Source organism: Anser brachyrhynchus, assembly GCF_964034855.1.
Source record: "Anser brachyrhynchus genome assembly, chromosome: 7".
Classification (NCBI taxonomy): Eukaryota; Metazoa; Chordata; class Aves; order Anseriformes; family Anatidae; genus Anser; species Anser brachyrhynchus.
The window spans coordinates 36,543,778-36,555,924 of NC_137701.1; the positions used below are offsets into that span (position 1 = coordinate 36,543,778).

Here is a 12,147-nt window from a genome sequence, read left to right on the forward strand (position 1 = left end):
AATGTTATACCTAAAGCAACACTAAGCAACCAAATGTGGCTGTGCCACAATGTGAAATCTAATGGAAGGCAGGGTCAAAAACTGAAGAAAAAAGGGAAGGGATTGTCAAAAAATGACAATTGCCAAATTTATTTTTAAACAAAGATCTGATGAAGTAGAACAATAAATGTATATATATATAAAAAAAAAAAAAAACAACTGCATATTGTTTAAGTAAGAAAAAGTAACAAATATAACAAAAATAACCTTCCAAACTTGGAAGAGTACTTCAGCAACCACATATTAAATGAACTCTAACACTCCATTTAATAGATACAACTCAATACTGCTAAATTATGTTCTATCCATTCATTGTACTAGATTACTGTGGTGAACAGAATAAAGAAAGAAGCAGCTACCTGAAAGAAATTCATTATATTACATTAGCATTTCATGTTCTACCCTACAATTTCTATCTTTGTTAACCTAACTGAAACTAGAAAGCATCAAAGCAGACACAGTGAGGAAACAGGTAATTGGTTTAAAGTATTCTTTAGGGGTGGCTGAGAGCAAGACCTTGCTGAAAAACCGCAGAAGATCTCAGACCACCACAATGCGGGAATAATTTTTACTTGTATCATCCTAATGTTACAGAAACCGGATATCTTGCCAGGCTGGATAACATACCAAGAATGAAACACTTCTGCCCTAGAAATATTTAACCAGATCAATAATACAATTTCATGGTTTGATTCTGGCATTCTTAGTAAGAACACATCTATGAGGTGATGAGCAACTCTGATGAAGCACTGCCAGTGAGGTCAATACAGCTTAAGTGAAGATTTGAATGAAGAAGCATGATATACATGACAATACCAAACTAATGCAAGAAAAGAACTCGGGAAACACACACAATTCCATTCTCCACGTTTATCCTTCTTTTTGTTAGCTATGTTGAAAAAGACAATATATTATTTTCTGCCTGAACTTCTCATTGTTATAAAATTTAAGCTCCTGATTACCCTCTGTTCTTCAAGGGATATATCAGTTAAAACATCTGTGAAAGAAAATTTTGCTGGAAAGTTTGAGGAAATTTCATCATGTATACCTTGTAACTTTCTCATACATGTTCTCCTGAATTTTATTCTGAGGTAACAGGTACCTGTACCTGACACATATGGTGGATCTGATTAACTATTTTGCTATATCTATATGTTTCTTGATACAGGTTGCAATCAAGGTTTTGAAATTCTTTGCAGTTTGACGCTAATTTTGGAACCATGGTCTTGTAAACCATATTCTGAAGGTATGACTATATATTCCATATTATCTAGCTCCCATATTTTACATTATTTATAACATTAAGAAAAGGCAAATAGCTGTACATATTAAGCATGAAAAGATAAATACCCTAGTTGACTGTGTTAGTTGTTATATCCTGAAAAATTGTTTGCCTGTCATAACACGTTGTGTGTCATCGTACATGAAAACTCAGATCAGCATTTTTGACAATGGAGTTAGTTGATTCTCCCAAAACAGGTATTGGTATTGGATAACAGCGATAGCTATAGAATAGCTTTGTATAAGTCACCCACTACAGCTCCCAAAAAAGACTTCAGAATGCTGTTGTAACTTGTAACAGCAAATCTTACTACTTTTAGGAGCTTTTTTAATGTAACAGAGGAGAGTTGAAAGTGCAGAAAGACAAACAAAGAGATGATAGACTAGAAGAGGTAGAAGTGTCAACAATAAATGCCTGAAAAAATTAAATGACTAGTTTGTCTTGCTGATGCAAACTGAAAGCCAGAAGTCTTGATGAAAAAGTGGAATTTTAGTAATGGTTTTTGCAATTAAACTACATCATCTCCCATTTCATGTTTGCAATGCATATTTTGTTCTATCCTGCGCGGATCAGGAAAGCAAAACTAAACACCAAAGGAAAACAGAAAAAAAGGAGCAGAACAAGACAGAGGTATGGACCAAAAAGTGAAAATGTAGACAAAATGTATGGGAAAAAAAATCAAGTCTAACAGGAAAAAATAAATAAAGTGTAAGAAAATGATTTAAGAATTCCTGTTGATCTAGAAGAAAAACATAAGAATATCCACTCTAGAAATGGGTATTTTCTAGTAAAACATTTAAAGCACAGAAAATAATATTGTTTTTAAATTTACTACTAATAAACTAAACAAGGTGTTTAGTGACACGTTCTTCATTTACTTTATCGTGCACTTTGGGAGGTACAAAGTCCCTGAATGGAAGGCCTCATGAAATATGAGAAATGTAGAGCTAAACATGCAAGAATATTGTGAACACAGATCAACTACCTTTAACATATTCCAAGCAAAACATCTACTTAAGCTAATTGAGCACTCCAGCACCAAAATGTATGATGATAGAAGAATAAAGGAGTACAAACATATTTTAAAATTGAGATTTAGAAAAGTAGAAAATAAGATTTGTAGAGTAACACACTCATAAGCATTACACAAAAGAAATTCTTGTGGTTTCAGTAAAGTTTGGCACACGAAGAAAAATTATGATTCTCCTATGAAAAGTAGAGAATCTCTCTCTGTCTTTTACTTACTTCTACGTTTTTCCCCACATTTTTCAAGTTTATACAGATTTTTTTAGTGCAGTGGTGCTTCAGGGCTAATACCAATGTAGAGAGTATGGTAATGGTCTGCATATTCAGAGTTTCACAAATTGGAATGTGTTGAGTTAATAGAGCACTACTTCTTGTTCAGAATTTTTTTCAGTTTAAGATCTAATATACAATTAATAGTAGAAGAAACATTATTTTTGTAACATTTTGTTCATTTTAAAGATGGTAACAAATGCAAATTGACATTTCCAGTGAATATATTTGTGATTTATATTTTACTTACATATCTTTGTGATCCATCATATTCACACCTCTCAATTTTTCCCAAGCTGCCATCTGAAAAGTAAAGTTTCTCTGCCCTATGATCAATGGTAAGTCCATTTGGTGTCAGAATATCTGTACTAATGATAACCTGTGCATTCTTGCCCGAGAGGGTAGATCTCATGATGCTTGGGAGCTGCTCGTTCCAGTTAGTCCAAAACATTAAGCTGTATTAAAATCAAAATAATAAAGAAAACCGTAAGATACATTTTATGATTTAATTCTCTTTATGGAATGAACAACAGAAAAAATACATGCGAAAGGACTGGTATGTAAAAGAGAGATAATAAGGAATCGAGTGACCTTGGTATGTTCTACAGTGGGCACATCAGGCCCATGGCTGATGTTGAATAATGGTAGACAAAATGTTATGGAATGAGCTGTGGATGTAATTTATACACTCATCGAAAGTGGTGTGTGGGGGACTGAGACTGCCCATTTGCATTAGCTGACTTTTCTTGAAACCAGCTTGGATTTTTTAATGTACCATGAAAATGCAATCAATATTTGATCTGAAACATAAAAACATACAAAATGTTGTAGCTTCACTCTGTGGTTGCTTTAAAAAAATTATACTAAAGTTTGTCTTCTAAAACAAGAAATCCACTAAACCTTCATAGGGTACAGCTGTATTAGATGACTGAAATAAAGAAGTGAAAAAGTGCTGATGTGTTCTTGACATTAATTATAAAATCAAAATTTGGTAAAGTCTTCATCATCATAATACTTACTTTTGACATTCATCTAGAGCTAACACATGTGGATGATCATCTTCAGACATTGTTATTACTGCTTCCCGGTTGAATGCTCCTCGACGTCTCTGGTCAACGGTGTGCCTTGTAATTGAGGATGTGGTTGAACTGGTCCAATACAGAGTGTCCCAAGCTCTGTGATAAGCAAGTCCCTCCACTGACCCAACATCTGGAAAACATGGTTACAGAAAGAGCAAATAAAACTCCTTCTGAAAAGACCTTTTCTTGTTGATGTTGATCCTGCAAAATCACAGAGTTGAGAGAACCACAGAATTCAGCCTACTGGCTCCATCAGTTCCTTTATACTTCCACCTTCCACCTGTTATTTAATTTTTTTTTCCCAAAACCAAAGTTAAAAAATATTTAAAAATATGGAGAGCAAGATCACTCTTAATATCCTAGTACCGTATTTGTCAATGCTAGCATTTGTTGAAATAATATTTTCACTACAGTGTCTCCAGCAAATACATTAGAAATAATATGCTTTTATTCAAGATGGCAGTAAATTAGTCACAACTTTAGACTTCATATTAAGAGAAGTCTTGGGCATGTTTTTACTAATTACTTGTACTATTTCACCTTATCTTTGGATGTATTTTGTAACAGAGATACACATTACATTAATAGGGATCAAAGTGTCCTGTTACTATTATCTGAGTAGGCTTTTATAAAACACCTGAAACACACTGAAAAAAGACCAGCTCTGAATGCTGTAGCATCAATACACTGTTTTAGTAAGCCACAATACCACACACTTTCTTTCTACATAAAAAATGTGTTAGAAACAAAAGCAAATATTAATAAGCAGCTAAAACATATATTTAACATCCAGAAAAGATAAATTGCATCTGATTTCAGTGTATAAAAGTGACAGACTGTGAGAATTAGTAATTATTTCCTACCATTATTTTTGAATTACCACAGAAATGCATGCTGATTACTTCACTTATTATTTTGTTAGAAACAAGTAATTTTAGACCAGAAGGTTCATACAGCTATTAATGAACTATAGAAGACAAAACCTAAAAATATAATAAGGATTATATTATGCTGATTATTACAATTTACACTCAGCTTTCAGGAAGATGTAATTTTTACCATGCAATTTGTACACACAGAACAGAAAGTCCCCAAATCACACCAAAAGTTTCATCACACCAAAAGTGCTAACACTAAATTAAAACTATGAAGTAAATAATTAATCAGTATTTTAGATTTCTCTTTCTTTGCATTTGGAGATCTCCTGATTACATTTTCATGATGTATCTGCAGAGAAGTCGCAGCAAATTTCTTACAGAAGAAAGAACAGAAGAAAAATTAGATGACACCCCTTAAAGGGAGGTGAATATATGTAGAAAAGCTATTTGTACCTATGAAGGGAATTAATGAATAAAATATATTCAGTTCACTTAAAGTAACTCAAGAAAGTGAATTGAGTTTAAAACTGGCATTGAAGGCAACTTGAAAATTACAAAAAATTCTTCTGACCATTGTAAAGGTTACATTTTAGATAAGAATTCTAGATGTGACAAAGATTAATGGGTTAAAAGTATTCTTTAAGAGCAGTAGCCATATTATTTTTAATTTTAAGCATCAAAACATATTGAGATATAGCAAATGTTTCTCTTTTTTTTTTTTTAATATAAATCACCAATTGAAATCAAAGAGAGATAGTTCTTTCAAACAGCAGGACAGAGATGTGCAAGCACTTTAGTACTTTAAAACCAGTTAGAACATGCCTGAATGCAGGCTTATTATCAGCTATGGTTTATATAGTTTCTGGTATCATCTTTCCGTATGATAAATTAAGAAAGCCAGTTGCTTCATTCTTGGATATTGCAACCCTGAGCACCCACGACACATGCATATTACTTTATGCCAGGGTATCACAGTATCACAGATTTCTAGGTTGGAAGAGACCTCAAGATCATCGAGTCCAACCTCCGACCTAACACTAAGTACTCCACTAAACCATATCGCTAAGCTCTACATCTAAACGTCTTTTAAAGACCTCCAGGGATGGTGACTCCACCACCTCCCTGGGCAGCCCATTCCAATGCTTAATAACCCTTTCGGTAAAGAAGTACTTCCTAACATCCAACCTAAAACTCCCCTGTCGCAACTTTCGCCCATTCCCCCTCGTCCTGTCACCAGGCACGTAGGAGAACAGACCAACCCCCACCTCTCTACAGCCTCCTTTAAGGTAACTGTGGAGAGCGATGAGGTCGCCCCTGAGCCTCCTCTTCTCCAGGCTGAACAAGCCCAGCTCCCTCAGCCGCTCCTCGTAAGACTTGTTCTCCAGACCCCTCACCAGCTTGGTCGCCCTTCTCTGGACTCTGGAATGAAACAACTAATTCCTCCTGAAATGTAACTCTGGCATGGTTCTGGCAAAAATATGCTGCTGAAACAACAGTCTGTAGGGAGTATAAACAGGATTATGTCAGTCTTCATTCCTTTTGTCCACAGACCTCCCAACCACTGAAATCTGTATTTCTCAAACACACCGTACTTCAGGACATGCAAGAAATATCCCTGACAACATAACATTAAAATATCACCCTTAGGACTGACATGGCCAGCACAGTATTTTAGGCAACACGAACCAGAAGAAATCCTAAAAATAATAATTTTTCAGAGCCAGAGAAACAGAATATGGGATTAAATGGAAATTTGGGATTGTCTAAAACATCCTTAAGGCACTAGGCCAAGCAGTGCATATGTGAACCATTTTGCACCCTGGTCTGGGTCCAGGGATTATTTCCAGGGGCAGAAATCTGAGATATAGGTTCTGATATACTTCTTGGTCAATTTTTGCAAGTTTTCTGCTAAACTGTGAAGTTAAAAGAAAATTTAGGAAAAGTGATAAATGTTAAAATACAGAACTAGGAATATAATTCAAATTTAATCTATTAATTTCCATTGCACTTATGTTGAATTTTTCCTATTTGCCATTACTTGCAATTCTGTAATCTAAAAAGATGACAGAAAATATACTGACATTTTCTGACCAATTCTGCATATTACTCATCATGATCAAACCATCAGAGAATTTATCACTTTTTTTTTTTTTTAACCTTTCATACCTGTGCAAGTTGACTGTTTCCTCGCCATAATTATGGAAGGTTTTCGAAAAATGAAACAAAGCCATTTGTTCGGCGATAAGACATAGCCCTTAGGAGGCGAGGATTTAACTAAGATTTGCAGCAAATCATGCTCTTCAATTGAAAGGCACCTATCAGAAAATAACAACCAAACCAACCAAACAACAATACATTTCCCTCATGTAACCTTTTGAATTTCTATCAACTTCAGCTTTGTTACTTGTCTGTACCTGTCAAGAGATTCAAAAACAAACTGTTTATACAACATAGACAAAAACTACTCTGTAGTAGAAAAAGGATAATGATATTGTTCCTGCCACAACTAGAATGATTAAAGTGCTCTTGAAATACAAGATATATGTGGGTTTACTTGTAATTTCTACGCTTAAGAAGTCCTTATTTTTCTACAGAAATCATGTTCTTGTATAATCATTCACATTATTAAATTGGACCAATACATCAAACTGCAACTCCAGATCAGGGTGTGTAATATATTCTTATAGTATGAATATTATTAATAATGAAATGGTCATTTCTAAATTTTTAGAAAGAGAGTCATGGAAAGGTCTGCCATGTATGGAGAAACTGCATACAGATGAAAAATATATATTCCCTTGTTTGAATGAAAAAACTAAAATGAAAAAATGTTCTGTTTTGAAAAACCTTGCAATATATGCATGTTCTGAACGGACAAGAACTAAAACAAAGTAATCAATAAAAACACTATTTAAGAGCGAACAATAGCAACAATTCTAAAAGAAAATTTTAAAAGCTAATAAAAATACAATAAATCTCTGTGATTAAGGGAATTTCAAAGCCTTAGAGTTAAGAGAAAAAAAGTAATCTGAAAGTTTATTGCTTAGAGTCAGGCTGTAAAGGCTGCCTGAAATCAAATATCTGATATTCAGTTATGCAAATGTGTTTTCATAAAAAGAATTTCAGGAACTACCTGAAGTATTTGTGATCTTTTAAAGAAGAGAAGTCTCCTTATAGACTGTGATCTCATCTTTGAGCAACCTAAATGTGAAACTATTAAACAGCTCAGGTGACCTGTGAGTGGATGATAATGTTTTCCTAAACACCACACAATCGCTTTGACTAAAATATATGCTTTTCTTAAAAAAAAAAAATAAATAAATATGAAGGAAGGAAGGAAGGAAACTATATAAACACTATCTGTAAGACAAGAATTAAATGCTAACTAAATATTGTCTGCTGAAAGCATATACCAAGTGCATTTGCTTAGTTCCACTGGAAATAAAAATCCTGAAGGATTTATACTAAGAATTCTCCTTTATTTTTCAACAAACTTTTTTTTATCATGTTGCTCACTTATGAAATTGAGAACTCCACCAACACAAAAGAGAATCATTTAATACTTTTAAAAAACACAAATCTATAAGGAAGGTGGTTTTAAATTCAGTGACATAAGGACCAGACAGTAAATGCTAAAGTCATCCAAGATTTAGATAAATTCTTACAATGGAAAACAAAACTAACTTTGCCCTTATTAGCATTTAGTATGAACTGGATGAATTGTCATCAGTACATCATGTAGGCAAATCTTCACTATAACTAGTAGTCAATGCTACAAAAGCTTTTTGTTTGTTTGTTTACATTGTTTCTTGGGTAAAAATATGTTTTGTTTTACATGTTAGTCAAGAAATGTAACATTCATATTAATTATTTTACAGTATAACAAAAATTAACAGTGTAATTAAAAGCAAGGACCAACTAAGGACAGAAATAGCCCTCAAAATGGTCCTCTAGCCACCTTCGGGTGTCTCTCATCAAAACTAAATCTTTTATCAACTTCATATTGCCAAAGAAAGGTCACTGGAGGAGACTCCAAAGCAACTGCATTCTAGTGTCACATCATTACCATTTTGCACTGAAATTATTTTATATTTACTTATTTCTTACTCCTTATGGGATATCCTAGGGCTTTTGTTGTTGCAGTTAATATATCATCAGATATTCAGTTACTTTAAAAAATAAGCGAAATACGTTCTCATCCTATTTTGTGCTACAATTGGGGGATTCAATCCCAAATCTACTGACAGTATGAAAATTAGTGATTTGTTTACTCTCAGCTTCATATTTTCATAGCATCATACAATATTCTGAATTAGTATAGCATAAAGAAACTGGAAATGAAAAGAAACACATTTGTTTCACTGACATATTGAATTAAAACACTGATGGCATTAGATGCCTACAGCACTGATTAAATTTATTCTAGGCATGAAGCAACAGTTTATGATTTTCACATGAATAGCATACTTAAATGAAAGGAACATTAATACAATATGATATTAATATACAAATACTCACATTATTCACCTGCCACTGACATTCTGAATTAAATCAGCAATGGGGTGTATAACTGATTAAATATCTACACAAGAGAATGCAACAGCTTATGATTTACAAAGGCAATGGTAGAGCGATCACATCATTATGTTGCCAAATGCTATCTATCACTTTTACTGAACTTAACGAAGATGGATTGCATACCACAGATGAGATGCGGCCTATAAATATTGTCATGCTGATCTTCATCTGACTTTCCCAGGGAACAGACAAGCAACAAATCAATAACTGAAGAACTCAGATTAGAGCTCCCTCATTACTGCAAATACAAAATAAATACTTAAGGGCGTAAAGTTTAAATTATCCAATAGTTCTAGCCACTGACTTTCGGTAATGTATATAGTATTTCACTGTCTCCTAGATTTTGATCTTCTGCAAGTTTTAAAATTCTCTAGGAAGTTTACAGTCAAAACTTTCTCAGTTTTGACTGCATCAGTTCAACTACCTTTTTCATTTAATATCCTATTCTTACACACCCCTTTTCTTTAGCACAGTTGATAAGCAAGAACTGTCAACATTATACGGCAAAACAGTTTTGTTTTGTTTTATTGATGAGAAGCCAACAAAATAGGAAAATTGAGCATAAACAACACTGATATCAGAATTTTGGAGAAGGCTTTAATACTTAGATGTACTTAACATTTAACACCTGTTTCTTTTTTATTTACCCTCTGACTTGGCTTTCACAACTTACCTTTCAGGATAGAGTCTGTCAGTTGTTTTACCAGACTGGGCATGGGAGATGAAACTGCTTTCTGTCAATCTGTTTGTGTAAGATTACCATGATAGATAACAGGTGATCTTCGGTGAAAAGAATGCCTCACAAGCAGCAAAACACCCAATGAAAGGGTTATAGTTCACATAACTAACTAAATGTACAATTAGAACTCTAAATAATTATTTCTCTTCTACTTTTCCCTTCAAGTAGCCAGAAGGCAGGAAGTAATTTCTGCTATATAAAATTCTAAGACAATAACAAGCTGTTAAAAACAAAACAAAGAAAAAATAAACCAAGATAAGTTGTATTTGACTCAAAAATTAGAGACTGATTTAATTTCTTAATTGCTTCTGACATCAATCATATGTATAACAAGGACACAATATGTTATATTGTAACAGAAACCTTAAATATCAAATATGACAACTCTGTATTGCAACAGTTCAATTAACTCATTATCCTGTTTAGCCTATGAATATTTTAGTGCACATGTAAAGTTTGCTAAAATTATACCATAAATCACCCTTATATCATTTTTCTATATCTGTAAAATATAAAATCATGCTGTACAGTATTACACATTAAAGATTATTAAATCTAATAAAATAATATAAACGTAGGCTTTGTGTTCTTGCAGGCTAGAACTACCTTAAGTTCAAGACACTATAAATGCCTCCATGGATATAAGCTCTCTATTCCTTCAAACTGACTGCAGTAACCATGAAAGAATGAACATTTGTTGTGAATCAACTAAAGAGAAATAAAATCGTTTTAGAATTGGGGGGGGCGGGAGGGGGGGAATGACACATGATGATGACACAAAATAAAACAAACAAAAAAAACACAAACAAAAAACACACTCAATTTTTTAAAAAGTAGAATACTGGAATCTCAGATTCTAAAATGTTCAGTGACTTTCTAACAACAAGTAAAAATTGACTCTGTGTGATAACTATTCACAGAACACTTCTTAAATATGCAGCAAAAAGAAACTAATGGTAAGTATCTTTCTGGATTTATAACATTGACTTAGTCTGTATCAGTGAAGATACATAAAATATTATATGCAAACACTGTATATGTGAAATAAATATGGCATGAATGGCAGGCAGATGCCCAAGTAGTAGGATGTTTATAGTCTAGTCAATACGCAAAGTTATGAAGGTCTACACAAAACACCTGGTGAAATTATTCAGGCAAGGAATCATTCCAATTAAGCATGGAAAAAGGCCGTGAACGTAACCTGCAGTTGATGACTTTAATCATACTTAGATGAACTAGTCAACCAACTGAAAACACGATAGATTTTTATTGTGTGAACTAACCAACCAATGGAAAAGTAATGATAGAGGGAGGATATTTCTGTGCAAATAAGTGCATTAGATATTGATTAAATGCATCTCTGGGACGGCAGTGGTAAACCCCAGTTTGGAGCTGGACAAGGTACGTGAAGCTGGACATTTAAGAGCTGATCACCCATCAACACTTAGCGAACACTTAGCTCACTAATAGGGTGTTATAAGCTATGGAGTGCTGATAATGTAAACAGCACAGAGATACCAGAAGGAAAGACTCAAAGGATCAGTCAGCAAATCATACAGTGTTCATGGGACATTTTGGCACAGCTGCTGATGTAAAAACTCATATCAGCAAATTTACATCAGTAAAAAATTAAAAGAAACATGGAAAGTAGAAGCAGTCACAGTGTTAATTCTTTCCGAATCATCTCCAGTTTAAGAGGCAAAAGCACCTTTCCTGAATACTGAGGATGGGAATGCTAGCAATAAACCGAACTGAAAGATCAGTGTATGTTAGTTCTCACCATGAATACATTTCAGTTTCATAGTAGGGATAACTAAACAAGCCACGGAATGTGCAAAAATATATATTCCTAGAAGAATAACTGGTAAGTATAAAGTTAGTAAATGTTATCCACCTATACAGTTATTTACTGTACAGACTGTAAATTCTACCCATTAATCATAATACACCGCCACATACAAAAACAAAATATAGTGAGAAACCAGACATTTTGTTTTTGCTAACAAGGTAGCAGTTGTAATAATAATTTTTGCTTTTACTACTTAGTGTCTTAGGTTTAACAATAGCCTCTCACTTTTCCCTTGTTGAAAAGTGAAAATCACTGGAACTATACCGTATACAATTAAAATAAATGCAATTTGTTTACAAAATAAAAAGCAACTATATTCAAGTATTTATATTTAACAGATTAAAAATTTCTTCTGAAGAAGAAAGCTCAACAATGAAAGGGACCTCATACAATGTACCAAATTTAAT

At 33.5% G+C, this 12,147-nt stretch overlaps 1 protein-coding gene across 12 annotated transcripts in view; it reads right to left on the reverse strand.

The window, feature by feature from the left end:
• LRP1B (LDL receptor related protein 1B) overlaps nucleotides 1-12,147 on the reverse strand; it is a 553,237-nt gene that overhangs the window by 138,676 nt on the left and 402,414 nt on the right. For all 12 annotated transcript variants that reach the window (XM_080600673.1, XM_080600668.1, XM_080600675.1 and 9 more), the window contains 2 exons: nucleotides 3,637-3,826; nucleotides 2,868-3,072 (listed from right to left, as the gene is read on the reverse strand). In XM_080600673.1, coding sequence (XP_080456799.1) covers nucleotides 2,868-3,072; nucleotides 3,637-3,826 — 395 coding nt within the window. The remainder of the gene's footprint in view (nucleotides 1-2,867; nucleotides 3,073-3,636; nucleotides 3,827-12,147) is intronic.